The 15,973-nt window shown below is 40.7% G+C and overlaps 1 protein-coding gene and 1 pseudogene across 2 annotated transcripts; one reads left to right on the top strand and one right to left on the bottom strand.

The window, feature by feature from the left end:
• Positions 1–12,182: 12,182 nt before the first annotated feature.
• Positions 12,183–13,722, bottom strand: ACRALDRAFT_1063552 (calmodulin). The gene is made up of 7 exons (XM_071016814.1): positions 13,525–13,722; positions 13,352–13,408; positions 13,256–13,271; positions 13,003–13,128; positions 12,871–12,941; positions 12,674–12,815; positions 12,183–12,606 (listed from the first exon to the last, which is right to left on the bottom strand). The coding sequence occupies exons 1-7, from the start codon at positions 13,525–13,527 to the stop codon at positions 12,572–12,574; spliced, it is 450 nt and encodes a 149-aa protein (XP_070871322.1). The 5' UTR covers positions 13,528–13,722; the 3' UTR covers positions 12,183–12,571.
• Positions 13,723–15,423: 1,701 nt separating this feature from the next.
• Positions 15,424–15,498, top strand: ACRALDRAFT_t281 (annotated as a pseudogene). Its single transcript has one exon. The product of its transcript is annotated as a tRNA-OTHER (tRNA).
• Positions 15,499–15,973: the final 475 nt, after the last annotated feature.

Below are 15,973 nucleotides of genomic sequence, written 5' to 3'. Positions count from 1 at the left end.
GCCTAAACTCTACCTATTAGGGCCACCACTCCCTCCTTATCCTCCCGAAGCTAAACTAGTTATCCCCCTTAACCTAACCTATCCCTTTAATTAATACTATCCACCTCGCGTAGTATAACCGTAGTCTTTATAAACCAAAAGGCCTAGTTATCTTTAGATAAAGCATAACTCTCCTAGGTCTCCTTTATTTATCTCCCTTACTACGACTATACTATAATAAAGCCCTAAGCACTCTGGTTAGGGCCCTATCTAATAAAGGGCTCTAGTCAGAATAAACCATAATTCTAAAGCAGATATTAGGTTAGTAGTGAATCGTAACCCTTATTGCTTTTATAATTCCCTTATACTACTATTATTATTAAGGCGACCTAAAAAGCCTATATAAAGAACACTATCAGATAAGGCCCGCCACGCTATAGTCCTAAATAATAAAAGAACTTACTCTATTTCCTTTATCGCCCTCTCACGGCTTATCTAGCTTAAGGCCGGTTAATAATAAGTCGTGACATCTATTATAAATATTAATAATAACAAAGCCTATCCGTAACGCGTATACTATAATAGCACCCTAGGCGCGTCCTTTATTAACTAAATAACCGTATTATAGAAACCCGTAATAGGTAGTCGTATCTAGGTAAAAGGGGAAGGAATAATATAAGTAGGGCCTATATTAGGTTATATAACTATTCTGATATAGGACTTTTCTATCTACCTAACTTAGCTTATTATTTTCTTCTTCCTTACCCTTTCTTATTTACTTATCTATAATAATAATAATAGTATCGCTATTATAGTAAGTTATTTATCCCCGTCTATATTAAGGGCATCGACTTATCCTATTAACTCCTTATTAGGGTATATATTATCTCTATATAGTTCCGTGCATCGCGTATAGGATCGCGGGCGGCTTAGGATTCGGCTAATATCGTAGTAAATTATTATTATTATTATTACCACCACTATCACTATCACCACTATATAAGTGTTATATCCCTTTCGCGTAGACCTTAGGCTAACTTATAGTATTAGAGCAGACCACTATTATATAATAGCGCCTCCTGCTTTAGCTAATAAGCATAAAAAGTCCGGCGCGGCCGGTAAATTCTCTAAGAAGTCCGGTAAGGCCGGTAAAAAGTCCGACACGGTCGGTAATAAGTCCACTAAGGTAGCACCTAAGGTTATCGGTAAGGGGATAACTAAGACTATTAGGAAAAAGGCATGGCGGGCCGCTAAAAAGGCTTAGGCTAAGGCTAAGGCCGCGGCTATAGCGGCTACTCTTAAGTAGTAGTAGTAGTAGTAGTAGTAGTAGCAGTCTAACCCTTTATCGGACTCGTTATCGGATTCGTCCTCGGATTCGTCGTCTTCTTCCTCCTTAAAGGATAAAGCTATTAAGTAGCCGGGCATAGCGGCTACTCTAGCTAAATAAGCTATATCGGTTAGGACCGTTAAAAAGCCGGCTACTATAGCTACTCCGGTTACTAAGTCGACTAACCCTCTCCTTTTAGGGCGTAATAACTCGCCGTAGGGTGCTCTTAAGCCCCTTAGCGACCTAAAGGGCGTCCTTAACTATACTAGTTAGGATATCGTTATAAGCGGTAATACCGATAAAGCCACCCTCTTTAACGATAAGGAAGCTAACTCCGATAGGTCGTCGTTATCGGAGTTCGCTCTATCTATAAACGGGTCTAGCGATAGACCCTCGGACTTTAGCGATAGCGACGGCGTTAAGATACCGGTACGTCCCGTTATCTTAGTTAGGTAGGGCCTAAAGCTTTATGCTCCTTATAGGCGGTATGCCCGTATACTAGGTTCCCTAGCGCTACGTGGCGATAACGCTACCGGTCCTATTATTATACGGCCCTGCCGCGGTAGTAAGGTATCTAATAAATGCTATTACTACTATAATAGTAATAGCCGCGACTATAAGTTAGTATATTTATCTAGCTATAGTCCCCTTTACTTTAACTACTCCTAAGGTTACTAACTAGATATATAGCTTTTATTATAGGCGGAGTAAGTAGCTAAAAAGCTATAGAAGATATTAGTGGCGGCTGCACGGGGCGGTAATAGTCTAGACGACTAGACGTCTATAAGTTAGCCTAATATCCTTACGAAGAGTACCGCTAATACCTATAAGCGCCGGGCCTACCGGGTCTAAACTAAGCTGCGTTAGGCCCTTAAGGCTATAAAGAAATACGCCTAGGATAATAAGGGGTTTGACCCCGTAGCGCGTCGTTACTAGGAAAAGGAGGATAAGGCCGAGCGTAAAAGGCGCGATACTCCTATTTATATAAAGCGTTACCTGGCTACTATTACCCGCTACCTAGGCTAATTAGTTAAATAAAGTTTAAAGTTAGCCGGTCTTTATAAAGAAACCGGCCTAAAAAATAACTAAGGATATCTTATAGTAGTCGTTAGGATCGGGCTAGGAGGAGTTAGGGGGGGTGGGGCGTTAGCGTTTGGTTTTTTTTTGATTTTTCTTTTTTTTTCTATTTTTTTTATTTGCTTCCCTAGACCTAAATAAGAAAAGTCCCTGCGGGGCACTAATAGCGCTATTAACTAGTTTCATTCTTTTAACTATAATACTCCTCGATAAGCGTATTAGGGAGGTATCTTCGTGGTTCCTAAGTATTATATTTATACTTATACCCGGCCCACTTAATAAGGTATTCGCGCCTATTCCCGTTATAGCGATAACCCAGGACTTCCTCTACCTTATATTTATCCGACTCCTATAGTTCGACCTTAACGTCCACGGGTATAGGCGACCTGCTATCCCGAGACTTTTATAGTTCGAGGAGCGAGATTAGGAAAATATTATAAATCTTTATTAACTCCGGGAGCTATAGCTTATAGGTAAGCCGATACTAGCCTATTACGGAGGTAATCTTATAGGGGCCGAGGAACTTATCTAATAGTTTCTTATTAGGGCGACGTTACTTAATATTCTTCGAGGATAGCAGTATATAATCGCTAATCTTAAAACGCTAGGCCGCCCGGCTAGCGTTATAGTACTATTTATAAGTGGTTTAGGCTTTTGTAATAAGGACCTTTATAGCCCTGCGATTTAATATAAGGTGCTTTACCCTTTACTCGGCTATAGCGGCACGAACCTCGCCTAACTTACGTATCTATATATCGTATAGTCCGTGTAGGTTAAAACCTATTAGCGTAATAAAAGGGGTTTACCGGATAGCCGAATACTATACGGTGTTATAGGTAAACTAGGCTAGGGGTAGCTAGTTAACCTAGTTATCCTGTTATAGGGCACCGAATACCCGTAGGAAGTGCTCTAAATTCTGGTTCTATCGTTTTATCTAGCTATCCGTCTAGGGGTGGAACGCGGTTAATAACCGCCGCTTAACGCTTAGGAGGCTATATAGGGTAGTCTAGAACTTACTAGTAAATAGGGACCCTCGGTCCGAAACGATACTATTAGGTAGGCCGTAGATACTAAAAATATACACCTATAGGGTATTAGTAAGACCCTTAGCTATTAAAGAGCTGCTATAAGGGATATAGATTACGTACTTAGTATATTAATACACCACGACTAGGATAGAATCCCTTTTTTTCCCTATAAGGTTATAGGGGGGAGGCCTATCACGAAGTCTATTAAGATCTCTTAGAATAGCCGTTCGGGTACAGGCAGAGGTGCCAGGTACCTAAAGGGCTTATACTAGCGCGGCTTAGTTCTCTAATAGATACTATACGTAGGCACGAACTTCTTAATGTCTCGCGAGAGGTATTCCTAGTAGTAGGAATCGGAAATCCTCTTAATTATCCGACCTAATCTATAATAGCCCGTAGTAGGCGTGTTATAAAATACCTAAAGGACCTTATCGCGTAGACCTAACTAGTTTGGTATAAAGAGACGGTCCCTAAAGTAGACCGTACCCTAACCGTTATAGGACTATAGGTCCGCTAAGTTATTTTTCGATACTAAGGAGATATAAAAGGGATTATCCTTTTAGGCAAAGATAATCTTATCCTTTAGGCTAGATAGACCTAAGGGCTTAGGTATACCTCGGGCCCTTATAAGGCTAATAATAAACTTCTTAGTGAATCCCTTAACGGGTTTCTACCGCTCCGCTTTAAGATCTGCCTAATCTATAGTAAGCTATGGCTTCTATAAGAGCCTATCTACGGGGTTCTAAACGCCTAGGCGGTAACGGATCTTAAAATCAAAGCTTAATAGCTCCTCTAGCTAATAGGCGTGTTAAGGTTTAATTTAAGGCTTATTTAGTAGATACCGGTGGTTTAAGTAGTTAGTTAGTACCTTTACTAGGGTCTAACTATACGCTAAATAATAGCGCTATTACCGGAACGCTTTAACGATCGCTATTAACTTAGTGTCTAGTTTCGGATAGTTTAGTTCGGGTCCCCTTAGCTTCCTAGATAGGAACGCCACGGGTCGCTAGGTTCGGTCCTTATACTAGCTAATTATAGCGCCTAGTACGAAGTTAGACGTATCGGGTTTAACACGAATAGGCAGGGCTAGGTTAAAATACCGTAGCACGGGTACCGACTAGAATAACGATTATAACTTCTTAAAAGCGGCTCTCTCTATATCCCCTAACTAGAATATACCTAGTCTACCCCCTAACCTTAATAGGTCTATAAAAGGGGCAGTAACCTTAAAGTAGCCTTCGATAAAACGTTAATAGAAACCGGTAAAACCCAGGAAGACTTAAATCTTCTTAACGGAAATAGGTTCCTCCTAATCCTTAATAGCCTTAACCCTCTTCGGGTCTATAAAGACCCTATTAGGGCTATATATAAAGCCTAAGAACTTAACCTTTTACGTCTCGAACACGTACTTCTAAGGGTTTACGAATAGGGACTATTCCCTTAGGCGCGTAAGGATCTCCTTAATATGTATATAATAGGTACTAAGGTCCTTATTATAAATCAGGATATCGTCTAGGTATATAACGTAGATAGTATTAACGAGACCCTTTAAGGCTTTATTAATATAACGCTAAAGCCTAGCGGGGGTATTATATAGACTAAAGGGTATTACTAAGTACTTAAATTATCCGTACTTAGTTTTAAAAGCCGTCTTCCACTTATCCCCTTCTCGAATTCTTAAGCGATAATAGGCGTCCTTAAGATCTAACTTAGTATAAACCGTAGAGGACGCGAGGCGGTTAAGGATCTTATATATTAGGGGGAGCGGGGTACGGTCCTTCTAGGTAACCTTATTAAGACCTCGATAGTCTATATATAGACATAGCTATCCACCCTTCTTTAGTATAAATAGGATCGGGGCGCCCGTAAAGCTTATTAATAGTCGAATCCACCCTTTAGCTATAGCCTCCTTAATATATTCTTATAGGACGGCTAGTTCTTACTCGGCTAGGGGGTAGATAGGGCCGAATAGGGGTAACTTACCTTCCTTTATCTCGATTATATAATCCTAATACTAGTAGGCGGGTAGACGGCCGGCCTCCACGATATTAAAAACATCTAAAAACTCTTAATAGTGCTCGGGGATAATATTCCCTAACTTATCCTTATCTAGCGACTCTTAATACGGCCCGGGATTAAGATATTCTAGGATCCCTTTATTTAGTTAGGTCGGGTTAGGGGGCACGGGGGGTATAGGTTATAATAGGTCTAATTAGATAATAGGGATTAAAGGACTATTAGGTAACGTATCCTCTTCTTCCTTAATAGCGTTCCACTTTATACCGATAACTTAGCCGATACGGGGGGCACCGGACCTTATAAGGCGGATAATAAATTATATATACTCCTTCGCCTTCTTTAACTCTCTTCGACCCAGGATACCTCGAAGGTCCTCTTACTAGAGTCGATATATCTATTTACCGGACCAGAAGGAGGTAACGGGGTTATATTCTACTAACCAGGGTATACCGAGGATAACTTAGGACCTATCAGGGTCTATATCTAATACCTTAAACTTAATCGGATATATCCGGGTCCGGTCCTAACTATCCGTAACCTTAATATACGTCTTAAAGGACCCGATAGACTATACGTTAACCCTAGGGATAACTTATCTAAGTCGCTTCGGTGGTCCTAAGGGACCGTGGTTAGGAGGCAGGGCTTTTCGGTTAATTAGGTTAACCTCGGCGCCTCTATTAAGCTTAGCGCTCCGGCGGCCCTATGCGCCGCTTAACCGTAACTCTAACTTCGCCTTAATTACGCCCTTATTAGCGAAGAACGGCTAAGACGGCGGCCCTTCCTAGGCCTAAGCCTATCTAATAACGGGGTGCCTTATATTAACCGGTAGGTTATTCGGGTTCTAACTATTAGAGTATCCTAACGACTAACCTAACTTAGAGGGTTCCTTCGGGTATTTATTCCGGTAGTAACCCTTTTTATTATAGCCGAAGTATATAATACCGCTATTATTACGCCTCTTAGGGGGCCTAGGGGCTTCCGTGTCGTCTACTTTAATTAATCCTATAAAACCTTAGGGAGGTATAAAGGGCCGAATAGTTATAGTACGGGCCCTATTAAGGGCCTTATTACGCCTACGCTTCTCGCCGCGGGGCTACCTTAGGCGATTATTCCGGGGCGTCTCTTCTTTATTCTTATATAAAAGAGTAATCTCTGCCTATTAGGCTATAACACCTAACGCCTTATTATCGGTAAGGATACTAGCGGCCACGATCTAGTTATATAGTGGCTTATTAAGCTTTATTAAGATTAACTATATACGCTACTTATCGGGGAAGGGTAAGGATACCTTATTAAATAACGAGTCTAGCCTATTAATAAACTTAGTATAGGTTTAATTAGGTTTTTATATAGTCTAGTCCGAGAATAGCTTCTTAGTTATAGATATCTTACGGGTCTTATTATTAACTAATTACTCGGTTAGGAAGGTCTTAAGGTCCTCCTAGGTAGCACCTTTAGTCTTCCTATAAACACGCCTATAATAGGCACGATATCAGGATTTTATAATCTTTAGTAGCAGGGTAAAAGTAAGATAGATCTTCTCTGCTTTAGACGGCTTAACCTCGTCGAGTATAAAGCGCTCTTCGATTTCTTCGATAAATATCTAGAACTAGTCGTAGGACTACCCGTCCTATTCGGGGAGCTTCTACGGGACCTTATACTAGCTTTTACGGGAGTCTCCTTAGGGGATATACTCGGAGGTGTTAGGGTCCTTCCCTTATTAAAGGGTAAGGAGGCGCTTCTCCTTCTTTTCACGGGCTCGGCGGTCCTTATAATGCTTAATTAGGAAATCGAGTTCCGCTAATAATAAAGTGCCGGGAGGGCGGCTTTTAAGGTCTTTAATATCGAATTAGGGTCCTACGCGGATAACTTAGGGGGTCCCTTAGTCAAGTAATAGTCCTACTATAGGATTATAAGCGTCCGGGTTAGCTTACCCGCGAATCTCGAATTTAGGGTTACTATCTTTATCCTCTAACTTAGGTATAAGGGATTACTCGCGATCGGCGCCTAATAGCCCGGCTTCGGCTCTTTCGGTAACAGGGAAAATATCCCGGGTACGAATAATAATAGTACGCTTAGGGGGTATCTTTAGTACTAGTTAGGGGTAATAATAGGATTTAAAAGATAACTTAGTCTTTTAAACTCTTAATAATCGTTATACCCGTAAACGGTTCGAATAAATAAAATATTATAGGTTTTATATAAGGAGTAAAGAGAGTCGTTAAGACTATAGTAAGAATAGGTCACGAAGCTAACCTTAAGGGGGAATAATTATAAGATTATTCGTTAAGCCCTTTTAACTCAGGACTTAACGGGAAACACCCTATTTAAGGACTAGTGACTATCCTCCCTAGGATCGGTATATAATAACCTAAGGCTCTAAGACCACCGGTCTTAGGCCAGCTTAATAATCCTAAAACATAACTCGGTCCTAAATATTCCTAGGGTTAACTTTAAGGCCGGTTCCGGGTTCTTAACACATTCCTTAACGCCTCTAAGTCCTATCCGATTTCCTTGAATAGAATATCCCTAACACCGTTACTTTATCCTCCAGAACTAACTAATCAGGTAATAATAAACCTATAGCCGTGGTGGTGCCGGCGGCGGCGCCGGCGACAGGCGTAATAGTATCTTCAGAGTTATTAGAATCAGAGGAATCTTTATCCGAGTCATTATCGTTATAGGAGGAATCGTTAAAGGCAGCGGCGGTTACTACTAACGTTATTAAAGCTAGAGGCTTGGCCGGAGGAGCCGGCTAGTAGGCAGCTATTACGGCAGCCGGTGGAATAGCTGCTATAGGCGTTAATTAAGGTAAAGCTAGAGGCGTTATTATAGGAGGGGAAAAAGAAAAGGGCGTTGTTTTAGGAGAGGTTTTAAAAGAGGTTTTAGAGGTAATTATAGCAGTAATTATAGCCGGCGCTATAGGCGTTATGGCCGAGCCCTTAGCTCGGGCGGTAGTGGCTGCCATAGTGGAAGGAGCAACCCGGGTAGCCATTATAGCTGCCGTTTTAGGCGGCTACGATCGCTATTATAACTTATCTACCCCCCCAGAATTAGGCGAGGGAGTCGAATTTTCTATCACTTTAACAGCTACTTTAACCTCTTCTTCTTTAATAACCTATTCAACTATAGCTCTTTTAATTACTTTAAGCTACTCTGGTCATCTAATATTCTAGAACGACTCCATTATCGTATTCTGCTATAACATCATAAATTAATCGTATATCGACCTCACGCCAATAGTCTCGAGGGCGTCCTTTTCGGTATCGTCAGGCAGATTAAGCTCTTTAAAAATCTCTATTACCATAGGTAGGTCCATATCACGATCCTTATACAAGATCTTTTCGTTAAAGCTAACGTCTCTTATACGCAGGACCCTCCTAAGCTTTAGCACTCAAATCTGATATATATTATTGCTCTCGTATCCGATCAAATAACCGATATAAGCCCTCTCTGCGAGCTTCTTATTCTTCCGGCGTCCACGTTAATAGTTAGCAGTTAATAGATAGGCATAGTAACCGTACCTCTTTAGGTAACCGATTAATAGGGTGCTAGTAATATATTCGATACCTATCTTATTAACCCACTTATCTATATAACCCTTTACCGACTTCCACCTAAGGTTACGGCGTGGAATCAGGTTATACAGGTATATCGCGGCGGCGATAATCTCCGGCTATATATCCTACTAAAAGCCGCAGGCGATAACGAGGGCCCGGCTAATAGTGTATATAACGGCCCTATAGCGTTCCGCTCCGGCGTTTTATACGGCTATATAAGGTAATAACCTCTCGATCAGAATCCCTCTGCTATAGGCCTAGTTATCGAGATTGCTTTATAGGGCTCGTTTATTATTTAGGTGTATTACTATAATAGGGCACTAATACTGCCGTGCTATACGCAGCTTAAAGGAGGTAACCGATAAAAAAGCTGACTTAAGGTTATTTAGGAAGTCCCCCACGATAAAGTGCGTACAGGGATAGTAGTATAGTATCAGCTTAGTAAGGCCATTAAAAAACTCGTCGTTAGAGAAGAGGTCGATATCTATACGCTGCTAAGGGCGTGTGGGTTAGTGGTTTAGTGGCCTTCGTGATATTAGCCTCCGGGCTTTACTGCCGGAGCAGCTTTTATACTCTATTATAAGGGGAAAATCCTCCCCTCCAGAGATAGTGCCGCCTATATAGGCGGTCGTGATATGATTAAGGGCATCGGCACTTATATAGCCTAGCCGCTTATGCTATAAACGAGTATCGGCGACGCTTATAATCGGGGCTCTTAAGTTATTAAAAAAGCTTAGTTATTATGAAGCCGTTAGTTAGAGGGCAAACTAACCTCCCACGTTCTTTAAAGGCAGGGTAACGGTCCTTCCTTTTTCTTTAATTTCTAACGCTTATCTATTAATAACGAGCGATCCTATTAAAAGTAATCGGAGGGCTGATATAAGGGTTATAGGATATCCCTCGATATACGCTATATCCTTTAAAATCAGCGGAAACAGCTAACGATCCCGATCTTTAACTTCCAGCCTTATAATACCGAATCCGGCAACCGGATCCGACTCTCCTCCGCCGGTATCGAACGTTATATACTTTTCCGTAGGCCGGTAGTCTTCTAGAAGGTGACGCTTATTAGTGATATGCCTTATAGTGCCGGAATTAACTAATAGCTCGTTTTCAAAGGCTCCGGCTAATACTAATAAAAAGCTGTATATACCGTACGATCTGGTTCCTTTATCCGAATCCGAGTCCGAAGAACCAGCGCCCCCGGTGGCCACGAAATTGGATAAATCCTTGGAAGGGTCTTTTAAGGGTGACTTCTATTAACCCTTATTTCTTTTACTTTCGGCGTCCTTTTTAAGGTTATTCTGGAACCTCTTTCGACGATCGTTATCCTAACTAGCGATAATCCGGTTATAGCGTTCTTCCGTCTTCTTAGATAACTTAAAGGTCTTCCCTTTTCGGGTCGGGTTAATATTCTAGCAGGTCTAAATTAGCTTATAGTAGGTGCGGGTCTTCCGGGCTATATGGTAATCGTGAATGAATTCCCTTTTGGTACCCTGTTAACGATCCTTTTAATGATCCGATTAACGATCCGGTTGCTAACCTTATTTATCGTTTCCTAAGAACATGGCTATATAGAACGATAACGATCCCGGCTTTCGATCTAGACGTAGAGGGTGCTTATAACGTAACTAAGTGGTGTATTCGTTAACCACGGTCTCGATATCCGATAATCTAGCCTCGTCTTCTTCTATTAGTATTATAGAAAACCGGGCTTCCGACTACTCCGGGGAAATCGATCTAATCGTATTAAAAAGTCCGTTAAGCTAGTCTATCTTCGAATCGATCACGCGAACCTAATACGTCTTTACCTTTTTATATAACTTACGGAAGTTATTAAGCCAGCGTTAGTAAAGCATCTTCTTAATAGACTATATATAATTATCCTAATAGCGCTTAATTAGTGACCTCTAGGTGGTGTTAGTGGGTTTAAGACGTGCCTTTAAGATTCGTAGGATTTCCTTTAGATCGTCTTTACTGGCAAAGGACTCCGCGAGGCTCCGGTTTATAGTGGTGGTAATATAATCCAGAACGGCCTTTACCGCGGCCTTTTCCTACTTATATTCGTTATAGGCGAAGAGCTATAGCTTATATTTTTAATCCTAATCTTCGTTATCTTTGCTTATAGCAGGAGGGCTAAGCTTTTAGAGGCATTACGGGCGTTTCGTATCGTTTAGATCCGGATCCACGAGCTTCGTAACCTTATTAGAGAGGGCGACTTCTATTACACGTAGATACCACTAGTGCTAGTCCTTAGAAGAGGTTAGTATAACTAAGGTTATCGTGACGGCGTGGAAGGGTAGTTAATTAGACGGAATGGGAGAAGGAGAAGGGGAAGGAGGAGGAATAGATAAAGGCGGTTAAAAGGGTTAGTGATAATAGGTAGGCAGACGGGCTAGTAGACGACTCTATCCGCAATAAAGCAGGACTTAAAAAGAGAGGCTCTAGTTAACTAAGAGCTTTAAAAAGAGGGCTTTAAAAGACAGAGGCATAGAGCCTAGAACTGTTAGATCGACCGGAATAGAGGCGTTTTACTAGAGCGCCGGGCTTATAACTATCTGGACACTAATATTATACGAAGTATGACTTATATTTATTATAGACTATAAAAGAGTACCAGTCTACGATATTCTATATATAGGCAAAAGAGGGGGAAAAGAACTATATTACATCTAATAGAAGTACCGCCGTATTCGGAGCAATGCGTGATATGGCCCTACGAATATACCCAACAGGATATCGGAGCATTTAGGCACAAATGCCTAACAGCTATTATTATCTACGTAAGCTTCTAAAGGGGGCTTGTCTTTTAGTAGTTCGAGTCTATTACTATTATTAATACTAGGATTAATAAGGTCCTTAACCTTTTTCCCGGCGGCGTGGCCTATAATGCCTTAGAGCTAGTTATACTAATCGCCGGGAACAGCGAGTATAACTTCGGTTAAGGCTATAGTGACTTTAATAATAGGTGAATAATTAGAGGAGGAGGAGGCTATTTAACGAGTAGGTGGATATTCCCGTAGAACGGCTCTAACTATAACAGAATAGAGACTTAAAAAGAGAGGCTCTAAGTAGGAGCTTTAAACCCGAGGGCTTTAAAAGAGAGGCATAGAGCCTAGAATTATTAGATCGATATAAATGGAGTTATTTACTAGAGCAGCGGGCTTATAACTATTAGAACACGAATAAGATATAAAGAGTAACTTATGTTTATTAGAGACTATAAAAGAGTACTAGTCTACGATATCTAATATATAGGCAAAAAAGGGGAAAGGCCCTATAGTATATCTAATAGAAGTACCTCCGTATTCGGAGCAGTGTGTGATATAGCCCTTCGAATATAACCCTTCGGGCTTATCGGGGACCTTAGGCACAAATGCCTAACAAGAATCTAGGATTATAGACTCCCGTATAGGTTATATAGTAGCTGATAGGGTTATTATAGATGCCTCTTCTATAGCCTTCGGCGTGACTTTATATCCGTACGTAGTTATGCCTTTTCTAATTCACTTCCGATCATTATTTCTGATCAGTTGTCAAGAAAAGAATTTAATAAGATAAAAGTGTATCAAGGCATATGGCTACTTCTGCATCATAAGCTGGACAAATTCATTGTCTAGGACGAAGAAGGGTACTTGTTAGCGATCTCTCATGTGTACATATGCCGAAGTGGATATTCTCACAGTCGATTCGCCCGTCGCCATCCTGGTCTGCTTCTCGAATCATCTCGTCGACTTCGTCGTCTGTGAGTTTCTCTCCAATAGATGTCATGACATGGCGTAGTTCAGCGGCAGAGATAAAGCCATTGTTATCTCGGTCAAAGACCTGCGCAAGGGTCAATATAGCCAGGGTTAGTCCTAACCAAGTGTTTGGGACACACCTTGAATGCTTCACGAATTTCCTCCTCCGAATCTGTGTCCTTCATTTTGCGGGCCATCATAGTCAGGAACTCTTAAAACAAGGGCGTTTTAGCGTTGGATCTACACCGAGAACCTCAGCATGAAGTACCTACCGGGGAAATCAATAGTGCCATTATTATCAGCATCAACTTCGTTAATCATGTCTTGAAGTTCCGATTCTGATGGATTTTGTCCTAGAGAGCGCATGACGGTCCCGAGCTCCTTGGTTGTGATTTGGCCTATGTGGTTGGTCAGCCTAGAGATGTCCGAGGTATGTATTTATCGTGTTGTCTTCTAATGAAGGCCCAGTAGGTACCACGACCTGGCAAGAGAAAGTCGCTGGACGAGCGGAAAGAATTAACTAACCATCGCCGTCTTTGTCCTGCGAGCAGGTCAGCGAATAACAGCATAGATTGAGCACACTGGCCAGTAGACGTGGGGGTTGTGTAGACAAGCACGAACAAACAGAGAAAAAGCCTCCTTGAACTCAGAGACCTGTTCCTCCGTGAGGGAATCGGCCTAGGCAGCGATAACTGTCAGTATCCTCGCTGCGCCCAGGACTCCTTGCTTATCGCCATGATCGTCTTGGAGCCCAAAATATGACCATAACGACAAAGGGTATGAAAAAAGCTGACCATAGTGTTGGAATAAAGGAGAGTGTTTCGAAAGGCTGCGTTGTGGTCGGTGCCAGTACGTATATGTATACGTGCAAAAGGGTTTGGGGGACAGGTAGGACAAGCGGTATTTTGGCGACGGCGACAGAAAGATAGGGAGAGGGGAAGGTGCACGACAAAGCCGTCGAGTATCAGCTGGACGTCACCACGTACATACTAATGTTTGTCAGAGGCCGTAGAGCAAATTCGAGCCAAAAGGCCGGAATAACTAACCTCCGGGGGAAAAGAGAGGCATTAACGTAAATCTCTAGAATAGACATACAGTGCCTAATCAAAACTAACGATTAAATTTAGGTTCGAGTTATTCCGACTGTACCACTTGGTTATTGCGACTATACACCTCTACCAGGGTTTGATAGGTTAGCTCGTGTTTAGGCCCCACTTCCTTTATATAACTAGAAGATATAAGTATATAACTAAAAGGTATAAGTACTTAATTGTGTATAATATTGCCTAATAAAGATGTATATCTATACTTATATATAAGTCTGATTTTATTTCTTTTATACTATCGCTAATAATCCGTGCTATCTCTATTCCTTTTAATTGCCTGCTTAAAGCGATATAGAATTAAACCTAGGAAGTCTCTGTGGATTACCTTCTAAGCTGCTTTAATAGCTGCTCTTAATTCTGATCTGCTTATCCACTAAAGATCTGGTATTAGCGCTTAATCAAGCCCTCTTTTTATAATAAAGCAAGCAAATAGTAATAACGTAAATGATTATTTACTATATTAATGTCAGTCTCGTGGCGATATAATGCTTTATACTTCTATATATAAAGATATATAGGAAGATACCGATCGGCAGTATAAACTAATAAACGGTCGAGATATAGAGAAAAGTCGGAAACTAACGTATTGAACGCTGGTGGGGGTATATTTCTAATTAGATCATTTTGATAAATTAGGCTACGAGTAATAGGCTGTATGCGCGAAAGAGGGGAAAACCAAGCAAATAGCTATTGAAGTTGTAGATATATAGGATTACTGCTTGTTGCGCGAGCTTGAACCTATATTGATTATGTGTGTATATTAAGAGCTGACTTCTGGGATCCTGGATCCGGGGCTGGTAAAAGACCCTGAAAGACTCTGTGGCGACTATTACGTAAACCGCCTACGCGACGGTTATCACGCCACGTTATTAGCTTAAGTAATAACCCAGATATCGTATTTACGATACTTAGTATAGTTATTATATATGTATATATATATATATATCGTAAGCTAAGTCTATATACACGTGGAATACGTATAGTAGTATAGTATAGGTTAAGCTGGTTATAAAGTAGACGTCTAGTTCTATACCTATGATCATATACTACTTATTTTGACTTAGATATTATACGTATTATTATTATGATTATTACTTATTATAAGTATGATATTAATACCTCCCCGTAAGCTGACTGTTAGATAATAAGTATGGCTTAGTCATGTTATAGTTATATTTTAGAGCGGAGTAGTCCTAGTCTATCTAAGACTAGAATATATAGAGGAAAACTTATAAAAAAACCTGTGGTTTCTAATGCAAGGGAAATTTCAAAAACCCTTGTTATTATTATAGTATATTATTCAAGGTAAAATTCAGAAAAACCTCTAATATCTAGGAAACCCCGAAGGTAAAAAACCTATTTATACCCCCTTATAAAGAGTTAATAATACTAAGAATTAAAACCTAGTATTCTAATTCTTTAATATTATTATAGGGTGGTAAATTATAATTAGACAACGTATCGTCTTTATAACCTAGGTTTAGATAGCCATAAAGAGTATTATAAGTCTCCTTTACCGGACCTTAATTATTATATTATCTATATTAAATTTCGTATTTATATATATGATTTTTATATTATTACTATGCCTCTATGGTGTAGTGGTGGTATACCTGCTATATAGTCGAGGTGATGAGGTCGGTTCGAATCCGGCTAGAGGCAGACGCAAAAGCAAATCCTTTTCTTTTTTACACTACTCGGAACCTGTTCTTAGGGGCCCTTATCTGCCTTGGCACGTAGATAAGTGTTAAATAGGGGGCCCCTTAGACTCTCCTTCCGCCCGGCTTCGCTAGTCGATAATAGGTGCCACGGGGGGAGTTAATCGCCCTACCGTTAAAAAGTATAAGAAGACGGTACCGCGCTGTCCCTAAGTATATAAGTAAAATACGCGGTGTTACTTCTATAATATAGAAGCAGCCCCTTACACTGTTATAGAAGCGTTCTGCGTAAGGTATATAGCCTATATTAACCTTACCTATATCTTCGTTCCTTTCATCGGCCCGAGCCTAATCCGTCTACCTATAGTTAATCCGACTAATCCTATTAATCCGATTAATCCTGTTAATCCGATTAATCCTATTAATCTGGTTAATCCAGTTAATCCAGTTAATCCAGTTAATCCTGCTTTTCTTGTTCC

This window comes from Sodiomyces alcalophilus (genome assembly GCF_042370955.1).
Source record: "Sodiomyces alcalophilus JCM 7366 unplaced genomic scaffold ACRALscaffold_9, whole genome shotgun sequence".
In the NCBI taxonomy this organism is placed as follows: Eukaryota; Fungi; Ascomycota; class Sordariomycetes; order Glomerellales; family Plectosphaerellaceae; genus Sodiomyces; species Sodiomyces alcalophilus.
This window is presented reverse-complemented; position numbering and strand designations above follow the sequence as displayed.